Source organism: Trichomycterus rosablanca, chromosome 18 (assembly GCF_030014385.1).
Source record: "Trichomycterus rosablanca isolate fTriRos1 chromosome 18, fTriRos1.hap1, whole genome shotgun sequence".
Lineage (NCBI taxonomy): Eukaryota > Metazoa > Chordata > Actinopteri > Siluriformes > Trichomycteridae > Trichomycterus > Trichomycterus rosablanca.
Window position 1 is genome coordinate 14,413,638 of NC_086005.1, and position 23,696 is coordinate 14,437,333.

The 23,696-nt window shown below is 41.5% G+C and overlaps 1 protein-coding gene across 1 annotated transcript in view; it reads right to left on the reverse strand.

Annotated features, from left to right (window-relative positions):
* The window catches only part of unc5cb (unc-5 netrin receptor Cb), a 262,930-nt gene that overhangs the window by 51,564 nt on the left and 187,670 nt on the right, over window positions 1-23,696 (reverse strand). Inside the window, exons 5-7 of the mRNA XM_063013743.1 lie at window positions 11,641-11,821; window positions 6,774-6,941; window positions 5,038-5,202 (exon numbers count right to left, since the gene is read on the reverse strand). Coding sequence (XP_062869813.1) covers window positions 5,038-5,202; window positions 6,774-6,941; window positions 11,641-11,821 — 514 coding nt within the window. The remainder of the gene's footprint in view (window positions 1-5,037; window positions 5,203-6,773; window positions 6,942-11,640; window positions 11,822-23,696) is intronic.

The window sequence follows — 23,696 nt, forward strand, 5'->3', positions numbered from 1 at the left end:
TTCTCCTAAATGCACAGTGAAATGGTCATTAGCATGGACATAAGTGGTTTCACCCTTTTAACTCAGAGAGAGGGGAAAAAAATCAATCAGGGGAAGTGAGCCTAAATCTATATCGTTATGGGGTTTATATTCTTCACAAACTGGTCATCAATCTGACACTGAACTAATGCTGCTACTGCAGTGGCTTTTAAAAAAGCATGACTGCACAAAACAGCTAAATCATTCACCTTCAATCTCAAGTTTTATTTATTTATTTAAATTGTTTATTAAATTATTTTCATGGATCGATCCTCTGAGATCTGTTAATCAATAAGCTCATTAATATAGTCTTGTTTACGTTTACACGTCTTAAAATTAAACTGGCATCATTAATTGGATCTCGGTGTCATTAGTGTTCATTTATAATGAACATTTAATCAATCTGTTTGGAATTATTGGAATAATTTCAGTAAAAGCAGGGACATGAATATGTTTTGGTATAAGCAATATAAAGTTGTCTAGGACTCTCAAAGCACCGGGGAGGCCTACTCATGGTTGCATTTTTTTTTTTCTTTACTTAATGAGGCATTACTTTCATTTTACTTTTGCATTAATTAATATGAATATGTGGCCCCTAATTAGGCTGTAACTAAGGAACCCCAAAGGATCAGAGAAGGCTCTTATGACACTTAGAATTACGATCTAAAAAGTAGTGTCTTTATAATTATAGCCATGTGATACTGTAAGAAAATTACTTTTTTGACTCAGCGGCATTGTCATTGTCATAGGTATCACAGCAGAGATGGGGACTTCAGTCTGTGACTCGAGTCTGAGTCGCACATAAGTCGCACACGCAGCGACTTCAGACTCGACTCGGACTCGTTTCAAATGACTCGGAGCACTCTGGTACTTTATTCGTGACTCTCAAAAAATGACTTGTGGACAACAAAAGTCAGCGACATTAGTTACGTGTTACAATTATATATATGTATATGATCCGACATCATTCTGATCGTGTTATTTTCTGCTCTCTAATAACGCTCTGGCCTTCTTAACCCGCAACGCACGCAATGCCTAAATGTTCCAGTCTGCTTTCGGCGTAGTGATGAAGCGTCGCTTCCTACTCCATACTTTGAATTACAATCTCACTTAAAATGGTGGAATATGTAGTGCACTTCACAGTAACAGATAATGTGAATGGAACGCTCCTACAGAATTGGCACTAATGATTGAAAAAAAAAACACTTTCTGAGCCAATCAGACCTTCTGATTTTAATTGTTAGTAAGAAATGCTGTTATTTGCATGTATTTAGTTTGCAGCATCACACAGATGATGTGTCAATTAAACGCTTGATTGGCTTTCTAACAAGTTAGTCTTTTACTTCATAACCGGGAAAAGTTTTGAGGTTTTTAATTATAAGCACATTTACAAAATAACGGATTATATTCCTAATGGGACACACAGTTATGAATTTAATAGCATCTGGAACAACATAAGCTAAGGTAAGCAGTGGTTATGGATTTTTTGCTGTTTGGGATTTTGGCCGCTGTGCCGTAATTTGCAATTAAAACAAAACATCAGTTTTAGCTTTTAACTGGTACCTAGGAAAATAAAGGCACTAAGTAAAATGGCAAAATACGGTCGCTAATCTGTTGTTTTTTATCTGAACTTACAGTGTATCACAAAAGTGAGTACACCCCTCACATTTTTGCAGATATTTAAGTATATCTTTTCATGGGACAACACTGACAAAATGACACAAGTAGTCTGTGTGCAGCTTATATAACAGTGTAAATTTATTCTTCCCTCAAAATAACTCAATATACAGCCATTAATGTCTAAACCACCGGCAACAAAAGTGAGTACACCCCTTGGTGAAAGTTCCTGAAGTGTCAATATTTTGTGTGGCCACCATTATTTCCCAGAACTGCCTTAACTCTCCTGGGCATGGAGTTTACCAGAGCTTCACAGGTTGCCACTGGAATGCTTTTCCACTCCTCCATGACGACATCACGGAGCTGGCGGATATTCGAGACTTTGCGCTCCTCCACCTTCCGCTTGAGGATGCCCCAAAGATGTTCTATTGGGTTTAGGTCTGGAGACATGCTTGGCCAGTCCATCACCTTTACCCTCAGCCTCTTCAATAAAGCAGTGGTCGTCTTAGAGGTGTGTTTGGGGTCATTATCATGCTGGAATACTGCCCTGCGACCCAGTTTCCGGAGGGAGGGGATCATGCTCTGCTTCAGTATTTCACAGTACATATTGGAGTTCATGTGTCCCTCAATGAAATGTAACTCCCCAACACCTGCTGCACTCATGCAGCCCCAGACCATGGCATTCCCACCACCATGCTTGACTGTAGGCATGACACACTTATCTTTGTACTCCTCACCTGATTGCCGCCACACATGCTTGAGACCATCTGAACCAAACAAATTAATCTTGGTCTCATCAGACCATAGGACATGGTTCCAGTAATCCATGTCCTTTGTTGACATGTCTTCAGCAAACTGTTTGCGGGCTTTCTTGTGTAGAGACTTCAGAAGAGGCTTCCTTCTGGGGTGACAGCCATGCAGACCAATTTGATGTAGTGTGCGGCGTATGGTCTGAGCACTGACAGGCTGACCCTCCACCTTTTCAATCTCTGCAGCAATGCTGACAGCACTCCTGCGCCTATCTTTCAAAGACAGCAGTTGGATGTGATGCTGAGCACGTGCACTCAGCTTCTTTGGACGACCAATGCGAGGTCTGTTCTGAGTGGACCCTGCTCTTTTAAAACGCTGGATGATCTTGGCCACTGTGCTGCAGCTCAGTTTCAGGGTGTTGGCAATCTTCTTGTAGCCTTGGCCATCTTCATGTAGCGCAACAATTCGTCTTTTAAGATCCTCAGAGAGTTCTTTGCCATGAGGTGCCATGTTGGAACTTTCAGTGACCAGTATGAGAGAGTGTGAGAGCTGTACTACTACATTGAACACACCTGCTCCCTATGCACACCTGAGACCTAGTAACACTAACGAGTCACATGACATTTTGGAGGGAAAATGACAAGCAGTGCTCAATTTGGACATTTAGGGGTGTAGTCTCTTAGGGGTGTACTCACTTTTGTTGCCGGTGGTTTAGACATTAATGGCTGTATATTGAGTTATTTTGAGGGAAGAATAAATTTACACTGTTATATAAGCTGCACACAGACTACTTTTCATTGTGTCAAAGTGTCATTTTGTCAGTGTTGTCCCATGAAAAGATATACTTAAATATCTGCAGAAATGTGAGGGGTGTACTCACTTTTGTGATACACTGTATATATATTATGTATATTATATTGACTCGTGACTTGACTCGGACTTTAACCTAAAGACTCGTGACTCGACTCTGATTCGTATTTTGTGACTTGTGAACATCTCTGTATCACAGTAGTCAATAGTAGGGCAATCTAGATTCAACCAGCTATTCATGTCTGAGAGAGGTAAGGTCGAGTAGGGTATTACCTGACTGCTGCTGTAACAGCAACTCAGCAACTTTTTATTTTCTTTTGTGCACATTATGATTTTATGTAGGAGTCTGCTGGCTGCTTTGGCAGGCTAAGGCAAGAATTTTTCTAAGGCGAGATGGACCAGGGCCAGTTCAGACGGGAAGGGCTTAGAGCGAGAGGTGCAGTAAACATCAAAAACAATATTAACCTAACCACCAAAACACCCAACAAGCAATGTTTTCTGGCCTCCACAGTCTTAAAAATGATAAACAGAAAGCAAGGAAAGGCCAGTCGGCTCAGTCGGCTTTCGCTCTGTAAAGTCTGAAAAAAAAAGCATCTGCAATCATTATATAAAATTCTCTTTTCCAACTGCGGGCGGTTCGGATTTTTTTAAAGAAGCAAAATGATGAAGATTAATGGAATGATTACATAGCACCAACAGAGAAGCCACAGTTTTCTTTCCCACTTTTTAAAAGTTTAATATACTGGTGGAGTACAGCAGAGGTAACAATAAAAACTTGTCTCCCTGTCAACACTTATAATTGGCTCCTTTAAAAAAAACAAAGGAAAAAAGTCACATCTGTGCTGGTGTGACTCCTCCATGGCCCCCCGTCTCCTTCTCCTAGTCGCTGAATTTTATGCCTTTAAATTAGACCCCAGATCATAGTAATCACAGATGCTTAGCAATTCTGAAACTTCTGCTAGAAGGTTATAATCACTTACCATTATTTTAAATATAGCTCCTGAATGGGGGTTCTATGACGAGGGTAATTACTTTCTCTATTGCTACGAGGGCTGGGCTGGGCTGTAACACTCCTGCTTTCTATATTTGTGCTCTGAGTTATTGCTAACAATACTGGATTTTCCTTTTTTAAGACTGTAGATCATTTATTCTGTGTCCAGCATCCATGCAACCTCTACAGTGCCTTAAAAATGTATTCATCGCCAAGTAAGAACCCCATAATTTATTGTTACTGTGTACTGTACGTCATTAGGTGCCTTCCAGTCTGAAGGCATTTGCCTCATGAAGGCCATATTTTAACTGACGAGGTTAACCGACATTTTGTAAATCCATACCAAGATTTCAAGATGGTTTATGGGAGAAATATTAAACGTTTTTATACAAAGACATTTTTTATACCCATCTGTTTCATAGTATCTAATAAAACATCTGTAAATATGTTACATAAGAAAGTGTGAATAAGGTGGAGGTAGCATCGTGCTTGTATCCGCAGAAACTGCCAAACTGGTCAGAATAGATGGGAAAATTAATAGTGCACCCAAGGGGTAAAAACCTGGACCCATTAATTTATTAAAACTACATACCTAAATTACAGTACAATGGCAACACTAGAGATAATCAATGCCCCTGAACCCTAATTTTGTGATGTATTGTGACAATCATTGGGAATAAATACTATTTTATGTCACCGTATATTATAAATAAAAGAAAAAGTATCAGAGCAGAAAGAAGTAAAGATAGAAAGATAAAAAAGGTATGAGATATACCAGAGTATTAGACCTTCAGCAAGATTACATGATTTCCACACTGAAACAAGGGTGAATATAGAGGGGTTGGACTCACTTTGCATGCATAGGCCTTCTGTACAGTTCTTGGACTGAAGCACCATCCCCTCGCAGTCTTTACCACCATTTTTGGGAGCCGGGGCGCTGCACTCCCTTCTCCTCCAGTGAGTGCATTCAGTTCCACACGTCGACCATTTACTCCATTCCGTCCACAAACCATCCACTGTAAATACAGTTAAATGTCATGATGGAGCCAAAACCACAGTCATCTTAATCATAACTCACATTTTTTTCCATTATATTTATGCATTTACGCCCTTCTTCTCCCAATTTAGCATATCCAATTAGTCTTCCGCTGCTGGAGACACTGACCCTCCTTAAACGCATGCACAGTCAGTCTATCGTCCCACATACTTTGGTGGATTTGTGCAGTCTTGCGCATGGAGAGTCATGCACTGATCTCTATGTTCCTCAACTTCTGTACAAGCGCTTTGGGCTACTAACCAGCGTCCTTACACAGCATCAAATACCCCACCTTTTTTTTAGTCCAGTGTTTTCCCACCCAGCAGACAAGTGGCCAATTTTGTCTACTGCAGGCACTTTCAGTTGTACCTGCTAGGGGGAGCCCAGCCAATCGTTATGAGAGCTGAGATTCGAACACTGAGAGTTCAGAATCCAAGCGCTAGTGTGCTAGTGGAATATCCCACTGCACCACCTGTTTTTAAATCAGCATTAGGTCAGACTTTGGATTCAAAAACTGTAAGAGGTTTTACTGGGGTATAAGTATGAAGTGATACAGATTTGCAATTCCCATGTCAGACATTAACTGACAGGTGATAATTAATAATTAACTAATCACCAGATGATTATTAATCAATAACTTCAGGTACAATATTGATACACCAATCAAACTGGTAAATGAACTCTATACACCGATCAGCCATAACATTAAAACCATTTCCTGGTTTCTACACTCACTGCCAATTTAATCAGCTCCACTTACCATATAGAAGCACTTTGTAGTTCTACAATTACTGACTGTAGTCTATCTATTTCTCTACATAACGTTTTGGCCTGCTTTTACCCTGTTCTTCAGGGCTGTCCAGGACCACCACAGAGCAGGTATTATTTTGGTGGTGGATCATTCTCAGCACTGCAGTGACACTAACATGGTGGTGGTGTGTTAGTGTGTGTTGTGCTGGTATGAGTGGATCAGACACAGCAGCGCTGCTGGAGTTTTTAAATACCTTGTCCACTCACTGTCCATTCTATTAGACACTCCTGTCTAGTTGGTCCACCTTGTAGATGTAAAGTCAGAGACGATCGCTCATCTATTGCTGCTGTTTGAGTTGGTCATCTTCTAGACCTTCAGCTGTTGGCTGGATATTTTTGGTTGGTGGACTATTCTCAGTCCAGCAGTGACAGTGAGGTGTTTAAAAACTCCAGCAGCAGAGAATGATCCACTCACCCAATAATACCTACTCTGTAGTGGTCCTGTGGGGGTCCTAACCATTGAAGAACAGGGTGAAAGCAGGCTAAAAATGTATGTAGAGAAACAGATGGACTACAGTCAGTAATTGTGGAGTGGAGCTGATAAAATGGACAGTGTGTGTAGAAACAAGGAGGTGGTCATAATGTTATGCCTAATCGGTGTATATGGGGTCAAATGAATTGGGTTGTCCATCCTGAGGCAAATCTAAGCTCGAATATTGTGACCAAAAGCACAATAAACTAAAAAATATATATATAATCTCAGTCTAAATGGACACATGGATTACTATGAGGAAATGTTACCTGGACACAATGGGTTGCAGGCTAGCTTCTGGATGGCCTGTCCTTCACATATGGCTCCTCCGTTAAGCGGTGCTGGGTTGGTGCAGCTTCGAGTCCTCTTCTGATAACCCTTACCACAACGGCTGTTACACACAGACCACTCCGTCCACGTCGACCAGCCTCCGTTCACTGCCACAGCAAAACAAAACAAAAGTTGTTTTAACAGGCTTTAAATGCTCGGTTGGATCAAAGAGGCATGGTTTTGCTATTTATTATACAGCGTTTTTTGCTTCGATGAGCCAGATGACTGAGAATGATTTCTATTGCTGTGGCTTTTTATAGATGATTGCTTCAGCTTCTGAGACAAAGGCAAAATCCATCTCTTTTAAGTCTGCGACTGAGCTTGGCTCGAGAGACCATGGCTGGAAAGGAGCTTGCGGCTTTGGACATCTTACTGTACGTCTTAACTTTTTGAAAAGTGGTGTGCTATTGGTAAAACTGGAATGAGTAGAAAAATGCAAAGCAAAGCAGTTTCTTGTGAAATATTGTGTTTCCATTGCTTGTTTCTCTTCATTTTTTCTGGCAACTAAGACTTTCTGAAGTTTCTTGTTGTGGCTGGATCAGACCCCCTGCTGCTTGGTGCTTAATCAGAAGATAAGTCTACTTTTCTTTCTGATCTTGTCTGGACTGTGCTTTGCTCTCGAACTTTCACAAACACGTTATTGTGAATGTCAAGCTCCAGGAGGACGGATTCTTCGGAGCGTGAGCCGACTTCAAAGCTCTTTACTCTCCATGCTGCCCTCGTGGTGGAAATTTTGGCCTTTGAAGGCGAGCAAGCTTGCTAGATTTTTGCCGCTCGAATTTCCCTTTATGCAGCTGCTTCCGATGGATTTGCTTAAGACGCACGGGCCGTTAATGTATTTTTCCTTCTTTCTCAGAGCAATAACAAAGAAAGACACGAAGGCAGTGGAGGGGAAAGAACTTAAAATAATGGAGCTGAGATAATCCCAGAGCTTTCAGTGCCACGCAAGTGATTTAGAGCTCTGCTCTGGCTTCAGATGGGAACTCAGCAGCCAGAGACTGAGCTGAAATTCGACCCTGGTGACATCAGCAGCTCCAGAGAGCCTCCATCCTGCTTGATGCTGAAGGATAAGAGGAGGATTTGCTGCAGATTTCTGGCTCTTATTTCTGATAAATAACAAAGAAACAATTAGATGACTCAGGTCTTGTCCAGAGTAATATGGACATATTTGAAAATGCATAGGTCTTTTTTTCTCCATTTTCTACTTCTGGTAACAATAAAATGGTGTTACTGATTACTGAAAATCCATCCATTGTTATGAATTAGAAAAAGTGTTGTTTTTAATGACTTGATGTCTATTGCTGCTTCATAACACAACAACACACTTTCATTTCACGTTTTCTGTAACTACAGACAGTAATTTCTGACCTTTCACAATATTATTAAGAAAACCAGCCTTATTAATATTCCTAGAGTAATATTTTGATATGCCATTTAGGATTTAGGGCACAATCTGTGATGTCAACCTGTGATTCTGACCTGATTTTGATAGAAGCTTGGAGTATTGTCTCATATAGGTGGTGATACTAAAGTTCTTAGTTTATGTTTTATTAGGATTTTAACATCATGTTTTACACTTTGCTTACATTCATGACAATTCACTTGCACGTCTTTGGACTGTGGAAGGAGACTGGAGCACCCGGAGGAAACTCACACAGACACGGGGAGCACATGCAAACTCCACAGAGAAAGGACCTGGACCGCCCCACCTGGGGATTGAACCCAGGACCTTCTTGCTGTGAGGCGACAGTGCTACTCACTTAGCCACGGTGCTGCCCAAAGTTCTTAGTAACCAACCTGACTGTTGCAAGTATGTTATCCAAAACAGCATATGTTCACAAAGATGATTTCTTAATTTTTTCAGTCAGGGCTGCATCTACTGGTATGTCCAGCTCTGAAATCTAAGCCTTAAGGCAGCTTTGAAGACCTAGTTCCATAAGGTGGAATAAGTTCCCCCTCCATTCCTTAATACAAAGACTAAAGACCTATCTATCTATCTATCTATCTATCTATCTATCTATCTATCTATCTATCTATCTATCTATCTATCTATCTATCTATCTATCATTTAACACCGTGTTTACTCTTGTGAGTTACATTCACAGCAGGTAAAGTTTATGTGGGTGCTTTGTATCTGTTAGACCAACCTTGAACATAACACATGTCCTTTGTGCTAAAACATTTGAGATTGCTTTCTAAATGTATTCTCTATTGTTTTGAACTAGGTTAGGACTTTAGAAAGTTTTTAGCTAAACTGAATAGTTAAAAGATCATTTAGGTACTTTGCATCATTGTACCTTAATCAGTTTGGATTTTTAAAAGAAAGAACAGTTGCCAAATGACTTTATGTAAATTTAAATGGGCTTATAGCATAAACACATTAGTGTACTGGATTGGAAAATGGACAAACCCTGTTTACAATCAAGTGTTTAGAGCCAGTTCTTAATACCAATGATCTGTGTTAGACTAATACAGTCCTAGCCAATTTCCAAATGTCTTCAGTTAGTCTACCGTAATAAGGCAGGCAATACTGTAACATGGAATACTTGTTTCTAAATACATCCATATTAGTGTATTAGTGTGAACAAAGACACCCTCATAAATAAAGAAACCAAAGGTTTTTACACAGCTGTTTCTGTCTCTCAGAAATATTGCCTCCATTTTCTGTTGAAACATCTCAACAATTTTGCTTCCCACCCATTCCAAAGCACAACCCTACTACTCTATTCACCTTATTTTGACACAGGAGGTCATTTATTTTTCAGGCCTGACTGGGGAGCAATTCCAGTGCGTCTCGAGCTTGAGGGTGATTTATTACCAGTAAGGAGAGCAGAAAAACTACCGGTTGCAGAATTTAAGCAAGATGGGAAGGAAAAGCGGTTATAATATAGCAGCAGGTGAGAAGCTTTCACTTTTCTGAAGATCTTTTTCAGTTTCCATAGGGAGACTCTTTCTGTTTCTTACTGTGTGATAACAGCTACAACTTTGGCCCTTAAACACATCAGCCCGTCAGCGTAAAGGCAAGACCGTGTTCAGGGGAAAACGTCCCTCGTGTTCACCGTGTCCTTCAAGAATTTGAAAAATCCTGGGAACATCAGCAGGGGGTCGTTCCAACTTGTCAGCATATCTAGGATTTTTTGAAGAAGAAACATCTTCCTGCTCTGGGAGCAGCGAGGCAACATCAGACCCAGAAAAGTCTTTTGCAAAGATGAGACAAAAAAAAAAGCTTAAAAGTGAGCTGTCATGAGCAAAACAGATCAGGATGAAACTCTGTAATATAAAGAACTGATCTGAGCCTTAAATTACATAGTTAACCGATTCGACCATCCTCTTTAATGTGTTCGTATCAAAGTGAACCAAAAATATCATCTGACTTCCCTTGAGCTAAGATCAGAGCTTTTCAAATCTGTAGTCACACTAGCGATTGGTCAGTACAAGGTAATTTCAGTTCAATTGAATCATGAAGTCAACCGACAGCATGACCACCTAGCTTTTGCACAGGCATTTCTACATATTACTGAGCAACTGATCAAAAATGCAGAATGTGCTAGGTTACATATATTGTTTGCACATTAGGATTAAATTGGTTTGATCCAGTTCTTTATTTATTTATTTTACAATTTCTTGTCATTTATTTTTATTTATCTTAATTATTTTATTATTGAATTCATTTAGTTTATTTATTTATTTATTTCATTTATTTATTATTTTTTTATCATATTTTATGCATTTTTTCTCCCATTTTTCTCCCAATTTAGCGTAGTCAATTTGTCTTCCCTGCTTGGGTATATTGCTGCTCATGCCTCCTCCGACCTGCGCGCAGCCCTTAAAGGAAGCCTTTTCCACCCATGCACTATGCACAGGCGCCTCTATCCTCTAATCAGGGTCCTTACACAGCCTACATAGTCCGGTCATCCCTCCCTGCAGGCACTGCCAATTATGCCCGATAGGTGGCGCCCAGCCGACCGGTGGCAACACCGAGTTTCAAACCATTCAGAATCTCAGCGCTGGTGTGCTAGCGAAATATCCCGCTGCGCCACCTGGCTTAAAACTGGATCAAACCGCTGTAAACTAGATCTTACCAGTTCAAATCGGTTAACCGGTTCTGACTAATTGGCAAGGAAAGTATAAAGCAGTTTGGTAAAGTTAATATGCTAACTTATGGCTGGATTGCTAACTGTGTTACAGTGGAAAATGGTCAATCTTTCCAAAACTGGACATAACTTGATGGTTATTATAATTGACTGTAATTACGATTTGCCACTAGTGACATTTCTTTACCTAAATTTATAGGGCTAGTATAAATCTGAGCCACAAACAAAAGGTCTGCTATGATTTAGAAGCTTCTGCTACATAGTTGCCCACAGTCTAGTAAGCTTTATACTGTCACGGACTAAACGACTGCCATGCTTTTCCTTGTTTTGAAATAATAGGATCAGAAACAAACTTTATTATCTCAATTTTGGACCAGGGGATTTATTTCTGGGCAAAAGCCCAAGTAACATCTGGTCTGTGGGGGTCTAATGTGGGTCCCTTTTGTTTTTTTATACTACTACTCCTCTACTAACCTTATTTTGACACTGGAGGTCATTTATTTTTCAGGTAGGGGCTTTATTCTTGGGCAGCAGCATCTAAGCCCAAATAACATCTGGTCTGTGGAGTCCAATGGGTGTCCCTTTCATTTTTTATAAATATATACACCACAGACCAGACCAGTTATTTGGTTGGTGATATATATGATGGTAACATAACCATAGATATGTATATGTTTATATAAATGTACAGTATAAATAATCTCAGCATTACCGTAGACTATAACAGTAGCTGTGGTGCTTCTCCTCTTTGCCACTATGTTTTTGGCGACGCAGGTGTAGTTGGCGGTGTCAGACAGACGAGCCTGTTTGATGATCAGATTGTGGTCAATGGTGATGTAGAAGTTACGGTCATCCGCAGGGTCAATTATCTCTTCGTTCTTAAGCCATTCCACCTGCAGATATAAGAAGTTGAAAGCAGATTAGAAGTGTTTGGTTAGTTCAATGTACTCTGAATTTAAAAAAAGGGTTTATTGTTTTGTTACATGATACCATTACTGAATGAGCTGTTGTACCTGAGTGAAGTTTATAGGTTCAAGCTGTGAAATTAAATGCTTAGTAAAAATGGCAGCACCAAGGACCAATACTCCCAACCTAACACTGCACCAGTAAGACAACCCCATTGAAAAGAATACAGGCTAATGCTAACCAATTTTCAGTTGTTATATGTGTTAACAGCTCTAAGTAATATACACCATAATATCTAACAGACATCAATCCAGTTTACTTCCACTAAAAGTGACACATCCAAAGTCAAACTTGCACTACGTCCCAGCTTACATTTCCAAAAAGTCATATAAAGTCAAAAGTGCTTACGTTGGCGTAGCCTGAACTTCCATAAAATGTCAATATCTATCATGTTCTGCTTTTATTTGTCCCACAACAGAGGCCCAGTCAGACATTATGTGAAGGAAATACAGTGCTATTCCTGAAGCTGACAGCCTCCTCGACCTTTCCTTATGAGTTCCTATTTCCCAATGATGCCAATATTGGACCTGAGGTTATATCTGGAGAGTGTGTAACTGTTTGGAGGCTTTATTTGACCATAAATCAAGTTGTTTTTTTTCCCCTGCATGACCCTGAGGAGGCAGTGTTACAGATTGTGACGAGTCGATACTGCAGTAGATCTGAGAGGACTTAAATCTATGCGAGCTGCTATCAAGCGTCACCGGCGGCTGTGATTCGGAATGCCGTCTCTCGGCTGAGGAGGACGAAGAGGAGGCAGCGTAATGTTGATCATTACTGGGTCTTAATAGCACTTTAGAAGCGGAGAATTATTTGAACTGTACACGGTGTCAAACTGTACATCTTCTAAAAGAGATTTAAAGAAAGGCAAGGTCATGGTGGTGATGGTGATGTGCTGAGTGTTTAATAGAAATGTTTTACTGACTTATAAAACTAATGGAAACTCCACAACTCCAACAACTCCACAGCTGAAGGGATTTTTTTTCTGGTACTTTCTGACACAATACAATCAGAATCTGTCTGATCTCACAGAAAACGCCAGCTTTTCATTTGAGTAAATATCACTTTAGCCAACCTACTGATGGATGCACTGCTAGTAAACAAATCTCTATTTTTAATTGTGATATTAGTACCAGAATTGCTAACATTTATCTTCATACACTCAGTGATTTATTTATAGTACACAAACTGGTCAAAATACATTCTAATATATTCTAATTTATGATTATCAGCACAATATTATACTAAGTAGTACAAAGCAAGTGCCGGCAGTTGAAGCCTAGTGGTTAAGGTACTGGGACTAGTAATTGGAAGGTCATCGGTTCAAGCCCCACTACTGCCAGGTTGCCAGTGTTGGGCCCTTGAGCAAGGCCCTTAACCCTTAATTGCTCAGACTGCTTTGAATAAAAGTGTCTTCTAAATGCTGAGAATTTAAATATAAATATATTAAATTAGGTCAGTTGTAGCCTAATATAATATATAATATATATAATGTAGCCATAGCGGTTAAAATACTGGACTATTAATCAAAAAAGGTCGCTGGTTCAAGGCCCTTAACCTTTAATTGCTCAGACTGTACACTGTCACACTACTGTAAGTCGCTTTGGATAAAAGCATCTGCTAAATGCTGAGAATTTAAATGTAAATATATTATATTAGGGCAGTTGTAGCCTAGCCTTAAGGTACTGGACTAGTAATCAAAAAAGGTAGCTGGTTCAAGCCCCATCATTGCTAGGTTGCTGCTGTTAGGCCCCAGAGCAAGGCCCTTAACCCTCAATTGCTTGGACAATATATTGTCACAGTACTGTGAGTCGCTTTGGATAAAAGCGTCTGCTAAATGCTGAAAATGAATATGTAAATATAGTATAATAGGGCAGTTATAGCCTAGTGGTTAAGGTGCTGGACTAGTAAACGGGTCACCGGTTCAAGCCCCACCAGTGCCAGGCTGTTGGTGTTGGGCCTTAAGCAAGGCCCTTAACCCTCAATTGCTCAGACTGTATACTGTCACACTACCGTAAGTCGCTTTTGATGAAGGCATCTGCTAAATGCCTTAAATGTAAATGTAAATGAACAATGTGGGTATACGATTACTGAATGTATCCCATCTCTTGCTTTGCACAATTTGTAACCCTTCTGTACCTAAATTTATCAATCAAAAGGATTACAGGACCAGATGCTATCTGGGTGGTAGACCATACTCAGCACCTCTATGACACTAACGTAGTAATGCCATGGTAGTGTGTGTTGTACTGGTGTAGCAGGTCCAGCAGTAGTGTTCGGATTTTTAAACATTTCTCTGGCAGTGCTGGGAGGAGAAGAGTGCCCCAACCAAAACTAGAAATTGTATTGAAGATAAACACTGTATAAAGATGAAAATTGCTCAAGTCTCCAACTGTACACCTACAGCAAGACCCCCCTGCAAAATGGCTAGCATCTAATACTTTTGCATGCTCTGCTACTGGAATTTACCTTGTAACCACCAGACCCAAAATGTTACCCTGCACAAAGCTAATCACAGTCCGAGTAAGTCTACAATACAGCCTGCATCTCCGCTATTCAGGTGGAAATTCCTGTCCGTACGAGCAACAGCTGAGCAGACAGATTCATAGCTGACCCTGTATGATTTGCCAAGACACTAAAAATACCATTTTGCTTGATGGCCTCCTCCAGTCATTAAAGGGATCAGCTCACGATAAGAGCAAACTCCTGCGTATAATGTGCAGTTTTCAATTTTATTGCTTCCCATTATTGTTTATAAATATTTAATAGGTTTGTGTCTGAGTGTGTGTGCTCGTAATCTCCAGCAAAAGCTGACTGGGGGCGGGGGCTCGGTCATGCAATGGTGCAATATCCTGTGATATTCTATATGTGCTTGGACTCCCCTGATACCGCCATTGATAACAGTCCCTATACGCTTTATGTACAGCGTCGTCAAATAAAGCACATATGCTCTCAGACAAAGAGCGCACTGCTTTGTCGGTGATTAAAAGACTTCTAACGGGAAAACCATATTGCCAGATGTTTGTGACGTGGCTTTTAGTCAGAATAAAAGAAAGAAGAAAAATAAATGGTTTGGATTAAAAACTAAATCCAAATCAGGATAAGAATACACCCTGAACGGGGCATCTAGTTACATCTAATAACAATTGACTGTAGCCAACCATCCCAATATTATGTGTAGTAGTAGTAACTAACATAGTAAATACAACATATTGCCAAAACCCAATTTCACACTCACTCACTAATACACAGGGGCAACCCACTGTAATTTTTTGGGCAGTGGGACAAAAGAGAAACCTGGATGTTCCACATGCTGAATCCTCATAGTGATCAGAGGTGGGGATCGGCCAAGATGCTCAGGACAGTGTTAATAATGGAATAATGGAATGATCGAGTGTTACTTGCCCAAACATACACACAGCTCATGTAGAGAAACCCCTACAAACAGGACTGGTCCATAAGGTACTTTGCACGTAGAATGAACAGGACAGAACGCCTTTATTTTGGAGCAGACAGGGTAAAGGGCCTTGCTCAAGGGCCCAACAGTCACTGAATGGCAGAACTGGGATTCAAACGCTTAACCTTTCAATTAATAGCACAACACTCTACCCACTGGGCTACCACTGTCCCACTAGAATACCACTGCCCACTGTCCCACTAAGCTACCACTGTCCAGCTGGCCTACCACTGTCGCACTGGGCTACCACTGTCCCACTACGTTACCATTGTCTAGCTGGTCTACCACTGTCCCACTGGGCTACCAATGTCCCACTAGGCTACCTCTGTCCAACTGGGTTACCACATTTTACATTTGCATTTTCTGCATTTAGCAGACGCTTTTTATCCAAAGCGACTTACAGTTGTGGAAGTATACAATCTATGCAATTGAGGGTTAAGGGCCTTGCTCAAGGGCCCAACCATCTGATTACTGGTCCAGTACCTTAACCACTAAGCTACCACTGTCCCACTGAGCTTCCACTGTCCAACTGGGCTTCCACTGTCCAACTGGGCTACCACTATCCAACTGGGCTACCACTGTCCCACTAGGCTACCACTTTCCAACTAGGCTACCACTGTCCCACTAAGCTACCACTGTCCAGCTGGCCTATCACTGTCCCACTAAGCTTCCACTTTCCAACTGTGCTACCACTGTCCCACTGGGCTACCACTGTCCCACTAGGCTACCACCGTCCCACTAGGCTACCACTGTCTAACTGGGCTACCACTGTTCCACTAAGTTACCACTGTCCCACTAGGCTACCTTTCCCAGTGGGCTACCACTGTCCCACTAAGCTACCACTGTCCCACCAAGCTTCCACTGTCTAACTGGGCTACCACTGTCCCTCATTTAATGTAGTAAAATAAGCACATTTATTTAGTATATGTTGGCTAATACATTTCTTTACCTTATTTATCTAGTTTCTGGTAAACCTTACTGACTGTATATTTCTGGAAAACCCAAAAAACTCATGAAATAATAATTTGTCAACCTTTTTGACACAGATTTATATTCCAATTCCACACAATCTCAAAACTGTCATGACATGTCCCGTACGAGTGCGTGTAAGGATTTGACGAGCTGTATATCAGTCGGGCTCCAATATTTTTAAGACAGATCTAAGTGGACCAGAACTGGATGCAAATCGACATCCACTTTAAGTCAGACCAGACTGGCTCGATACAACGGACGTCCACGGATATCTCTGGACGGTCGTCTGGAGTCTCAAATGCAAATCAAAATGAACGTCTACTCTCTATACTTAGATGGTTTTACGACACATTTAGTCACCATTAAAATCTTAGTCTCAGAACTACAATACAGTCAGCATAATGGTGGTATTGAGAGGAAGTGGGCATAAGACCGAAATCAATGAGGATCACATTCAAATCCACCGAGCTCCAGGCAGCCTGGAGTGATTATGTGCGTCTCAGTTTACCGAGACAAACAGGCAAACACTAAACAGTCTGACGGGAAGTGGGAAGGTGTCTGTGCGTGTAAATGTTGGTGTGCTCGAGCTTGTGTTTATATGCAGTGGTAGGATTATTTGTGTGGGCATGTGGGTGCATCTAAACACCCTAATATTTCCTCGAAACGGGATCCAAATATGGAATTTAAGATGCATCTGTGTTTGTGTGCAGGTGCAGTTGTGAATTTATTGAATCGTCTATTTGTATGCAATTTCAATGTGTGTGTGTTGTGCTAGTCTAATGATCAAGGCGAGCATTCCCTGCTGGGACGCTGATCCTGTTATTTCCGCTGATATTTATTGTCCCCCAGAGGAGCAGGGAGTTTGACTCTGAATTGTGCCATATTTCCCTACTTTGAGCTAAATCTGCGCAGGTGGCGACAATGCCAAACACAATCTGCAGATCCTAACTAAAAGTGACAGTTCAAACCAGGGACGGGCACAAACCTTTAGAGGAAAAGCTGCTCAAAATAAATAGGAGCACCATCAGGGGCATCATTAACCTAGATATCATAGAGGACAAGGTTTCACGACTGTATGTCCACTCCAGGTGCTCGACGTGTTTATACAGGAACATGCAGGGACTTTTGGAGGCGTTTAATTAAAAAAGAGGTAACATGCAGAGCTGTCACACACATGTTTTTGTTAAGAGGGGCAAAAGTGTACAGCATGTACAATAATTTAAATCTGAGCTGGATCAAATTCTACTCTCAAATGCTTAGAATGCAACTCCCTATTACCTATGCATGTAATCCAGGATTTGACTGTTTGGGGATTGACTCTAAGCTTTACAATATAGTACATTCAGTACATCTCAAATAAGTATTTTATTTACTTCATCTCTAGAGTCTAACTGAAAGTGGGGTTGTCACCACCAGGGACATGGTAAATGGTTTCCATGGTTTCACAACCTCCGTAATGTACAATATTGCATTAACATTAGGCATTAACATTAATTGCATTAATATTAAGCTCATATTTACATTTACATTTTCGGCATTTAGCAGACACTTTCATCCAAAGCGACTTACAGTACTGTGACAGTATATTATCTAAGCAATTGAGGGTTAAGGGCCTTGCTTAAGGACCCAATAGTGGCAACCTGGCAGTGGTGGGGCTTGAACCAGTGAACCATAGATTACTAGTGCAGTACCTTAACCACTATGCTACAACTGCCCTGTACAAATTCCCATATTGCATTATCATTAAGCACATATTAAAGACATATTGGTGGCTCTGTGGGTAGCAATGTCGCCTCACAGCAAGAAGGTCCTGGGTTTAATTCCTAAGTGGAGCTATTTGGGTCCTTTCTGTGTGGAATTTGCATATTCTCCCTGTGTCTGTGTGGGTTTTATCCGGGAGCGCCGGTTTCATCCCACAGTCCAAAGACATGCAGTCAGGTTACTTGAAGATAAGTGTGACTGTGTGTGTGTTTACACTGTGATGGACTAGCAACCTGTCCAGGGTGTTTCCTGCCTTTCGCCCAGTGAATTGCACCCACCATGACCCTGACCATGATAAGGCAGTGATAAAACAGACAATGAATAAATGAAAATAAATTGATCAGTTTCATAAAAGACATTCACTCACCTGTTCTCACCTGTTCACCCCCCCCCCCCCCCACCCCCCATTGTGAATGTTTGAAAGGGCACTCGGGTGGCGCAGTGATAAATGTTAGCTACCACTGAGGTCCAGAGATCCCGGGTCCGAATCTCAGTGGTGCTCAGTGTTCTGCAAGAACATGATTGGCAACTGTCAAAAGGGGGGATGGTCGAAGCAGCCTAGCCATTAAGAGGTGTATTTGTCAGTGTGCTCATTAGTGCTTATCAGTGCAAGAGGTGGGCTGTGCTGGGTAAGGCATCTGGTATAAAGACTGGTGTAAGTCTGATATGTGGACCATTGTGCTGACCCCCTAAATACAGGAGCAGCCAATAGGGGGAGGAATAATGTTAAAAATAACTCAGTTTGGGACTGAGAGTAAATCCTGAAATTCTATACATATGAATTACACATAAAACAGCTTCTTTCTTTTCATGGTTATTCCCTATTAAAAACGACTTGAACAATTATTATTAACACATTCTGACATTTTAGCACTGGACTCGTGAGTAAAATGAAAAGCAAGCTAAAATGTTTTGTGCCAATCAGGACTGGTCCGTTAACTGAACGGAAATCAGAAGTTAGTGTGTTTTAAACCACAGTCCGGACATAACCATGTACATAATGTGGACCGAGTGGTTGTTTGATTTCTCCCTCAAATCAAGAACTTGCCAAATTGCCTGTGTAGAAGTCAAGCGCTGCAGTGTTTAATTAAAAATTAAACAAAAGAAGCAGCTGTTTGGCACGGCTGAGAGCACTTGACGGACAACAAAAAGGAACTAGCAAATGCAGTAAAAAATAGCTAACATCACTTCAGGTTCTTCGGGTCTTTGGCGCTTGTGCATGGTCCATTTTTAAGGTTTGATTTTAAACAGTAAAAGCTAAAATGATCCAGTCTTCTGTCTAATTCTATGTATTCTTTTATTTTAAAATGTATTGGAATAAAACTCAGATGGCACAGCTGGAAGTGTGGGTGCCGCACAGACCCAGGTTTAATCCACACGTTTGGTTGTTACCATGTACTTCTTACTCACTATTCATTCTGGATATGAGCCCCAAAGCCTTTATTTAGCAGCACTGGATAAAATGCAAGAACACACCCTTGGCAGGTTACCAGTCCTTTATAGGACATCACACACTCATCTAGAAACAATCCAGCGCTGCCAACCAACCTACTACTTTGTTTTTAGAAGGTAGAAAGAAACTCAAGGATCCAAAGATATTCCACAAATACAAAGTGAAAACGTCACAGACGTAAATTGAAGGAAGGGCCCAGGGCCCTTAAATTGTATGGCACCCACACGACCTGCTGAAGCATTGTACCAAGACAGTAGGTGGATTGTGTGGAAATTTCTGCCAATTCATTAAGAAGAACGTTTGTGAAGTAAGGCACTGATGTAAGGTCTTAGTCTTGAATTTTGGCTGATATGGGTCTTGGTGCCCACTGAAACAGTCTAGACTACAATACTGAAACTCAGCAACTAAGACACTAGACTAGTAATCAGAAGGTTACTGGTTTAAGCCACACCATTGACAAGCTGCCAATGTTGAGCCCCTCAGCAACCCCTTAACTTACATTTTTGGCTGTAAGCAGATGCTTTTATCCAAAGCGACTTACAGTTGTGACAGCATATTGTCTAAGCAATTGAGGGCTATGGGCCTTGCTCAAGAGCCCAACAGTGACAACCTGGCAGTGGTGGGGCTTGAACCAGCAACCTTTTGATTACTGGACAGGTACCTTAACCACTAGGCTACAACTGCCCTTTAACTCCAACCTTCAGTTGGTTAAACTGCAATTCTCTTTGGATAAACTATTTGCTGAATGCATAAATGTAAATGAAATTTACACATATGCACTCTTCAATATCTTCTCCGTCAGGGACATTTTTTTCCCATCTCGTTTTGTCACATTCCCCCATCCCCTGTCTCTCTTTTTCTCACCCACCCACACGGATGATGCTCAGCGCTCAGTGCTGCCTGATTGTCAGCGAGACATTCATAGCTGTAATTGGCAAATTTCTTGTCATTAACAAAGAGGAAATTGCCACATGTCAGAATGCTGAATATTTACCCTCTGCGAAGACAGAAAAAGAAAAGGAAAGAAGAAGATGGAATAGATATCGGTCATCATGTAAACAGGATGGAGAACAGTTCATTTCTTCTAAAAACCTGCACCTCTTTATTTAGAATGCGAACAATAGACATGTATAATTACAGGGGCGTTAATAGCTACCCCTTCTTCATCTGTCTTTAAGCAATTATCTCTATTAGGAAGACACTAGAAGAATACAATGATGAATCCTTGGCATGGTCGCCAATGTCTGTGTGAGTTTCCTTTGAGAACTACCTTCCAAACATGCAGAAGGTGAACTTGCTACACTAAATTGACCCTAGGCTTGAGTGACTGAGTGAGTGAATGTGTGAGAGTGTAATGGTCTGTGATAAATTGGAATCCTTTACAGGATGCATTCTTGCCTTGCACTCAGTGTTTTCAGGTGTTGGTAGAAGTTAGTAGAAATAAATGATTTGAGCCCTCGGGTGGCTCAGTGGTCTAATGCAGGGTTTTTCAAACCCTGGGAAAGAGTCGCGAGGCAAAAAATGGGTTGCGGAGAAAAATAATAATAATTAAATAAACGAATTTTAACAGGTACATAATCAGGAAAAGAAATTGTACACAAATGCCTCCTTGTGGAGGCTTTATGTTAGACCTTGTAAACTACAGTGGGACCAGATTGCCACCATTTTCATTAATTAGGTATATTTCATTTTGTGTTTCATTTTGATGCATTGTTTGTGTTGCCTGGATCGCGGTAAAAATCATGTGGGTTGCTAAAAAGTTGCTAAAAATCCTGGTCAAGCCAACCTCTGACCAAAGTTTGAATTTCTGATCCATGTTTAAATCTCAGTGGGCCGACTGGGCGTCCACACACAATGACTGTACAGAGAGGAAAAAGGGTTAAAAATTTATAGCCGTAGTACAACTGTGTGACACATAGCAACCTGAGTCCTGAGAAGCTGGGTTAGATCCTCACCCCTGGTCACTCTTGTGAGGGGTTTAGTGTGTTCTTGGATGTCCATGTGGGTATTGTCTGGGTACTCTGCTCACCTCTTACCTCCCAAAAACACACAACAGGTGGATTCACTGTTCTAAATTAAGTCAATGTCTGATTGAGTGAATGAGTGAGCGGGCCAAGGTAAGATTCCATGTCCTGAGGTCTGAGAACCTGGGTTGGATCCTCACCCCTGGTCACTCTTGTGAGGGGTTTAGTGTGTTCTTGGATGTCCATGTGGGTATTGTCTGGGTACTCTGCTCACCTCTTACCTCCCAAAAACACACAACAGGTGGATTCACTGTTCTAAATTAAGTCAATGTCTGATTGAGTGAATGAGTGAGCGGGCCAAGGTAAGATTCCATGTCCTGAGGTCTGAGAAGCTGGGTTAGATCCTCACCCCTGGTCACTCTTGTGAGGGGTTTAGTGTGTTCTTGGATGTCCATGTGGGTTAAGTCTGGGTACTCTGCTCACCTCTTACCTCCCAAAAACACACAACAGGTGGATTCACTGTTCTAAATTAAGTCAATGTCTGATTGAATGAATGAGTGAGCGGGCCAAGGTAAGATTCCATGTCCTGAGGTCTGAGAACCTGGGTTGGATCCTCACCCCTGGTCACTCTTGTGAGGGGTTTAGTGTGTTCTTGGATGTCCATGTGGGTATTGTCTGGGTACTCTGCTCACCTCTTACCTCCCAAAAACACACAACAGGTGGATTCACTGTTCTAAATTAAGTCAATGTCTGATTGAATGAATGAGTGAGCGGGCCAAGGTAAGATTCCATGTCCTGAGGTCTGAGAACCTGGGTTGGATCCTCACCCCTGGTCACTCTTGTGAGGGGTTTAGTGTGTTCTTGGATGTCCATGTGGGTATTGTCTGGGTACTCTGCTCACCTCTTACCTCCCAAAAACACACAACAGGTGGATTCACTGTTCTAAATTAAGTCAATGTCTGATTGAGTGAATGAGTGAGCGGGCCAAGGTAAGATTCCATGTCCTGAGGTCTGAGAACCTGGGTTGGATCCTCACCCCTGGTCACCCTTGTGAGGGGTTTAGTGTGTTCTTGGATGTCCATGTGGGTATTGTCTGGGTACTCTGCTCACCTCTTACCTCCCAAAAACACACAACAGGTGGATTCACTGTTCTAAATTAAGTCAATGTCTGATTGAGTGAATGAGTGAGCGGGCCAAGGTAAGATTCCATGTCCTGAGGTCTGAGAACCTGGGTTGGATCCTCACCCCTGGTCACCCTTGTGAGGGGTTTAGTGTGTTCTTGGATGTCCATGTGGGTTAAGTCTGGGTACTCTGCTCACCTCTTACCTCCCAAAAACATACAAAAAGTGGATTCCATGCGGAATGAGTGGATTCCACATAATTAATTGGCATGCTATTAATGGTGCATTTGTACCTCAACCTATCCCTGACCGGGATGAGTTGACGTTAGTTAAAATAAATGACTGAATGAATGATTAACTTGTGTGCATATTGTCTCTGATTAGTTCCCCGTCTGGCACCAATATTCCTGCAATGAATTAGAACAAAGCTTCATTACATCACACTAAGAGAAACATTAGGAGTCAATTATTCCATCTCAACAGCATCAAGTGTAGCTGACACCAATTAAATCTCAAGCACCTGGGTGTGTTAGGGTGCTTGTACGTGTATAAATGTGTGTATGTGAGGGTGCCACCTGGCACGGTACAGGCTGATTGAGTGCATGGCACAAATGAAAGCAAATCCACATTAATATCAAACGAAGCATGCCAATTGCTTTTAATGGCAGCACCATTTAAATAATCTTTAGCCTGATCCGAACAGGAAGGGAGTCTGCATTTGCAAAATCCCCCCTTCTTCCCCTCACAGCGCCCAGGGAGCCACTGTGCCACGAACCAGACCATACTAATGTCCTCTCCAGGGTTTGACTTATGGCTGGGAAAACTACATCAAAAACAATAGTGCTCTGGCTAGCCTGTGATTTGGTGTGTAATGGGGTGGTGCGTTTTAGAGATGCTTTCCAGATGAAAGCACCCAAAACAAAGAAATGAAATGAAAACATCTCGGCAATCTGCTCCCACTTTAATCGCCTCCATATTGCTTGGGATTTGTGGGCCAGCGAGCGACGTGCATATGACAGGAATGAAAACGCTCAGCTGCCGCTTCGCCGCTCGGCTTCTCTTCTGAATAATTCACAC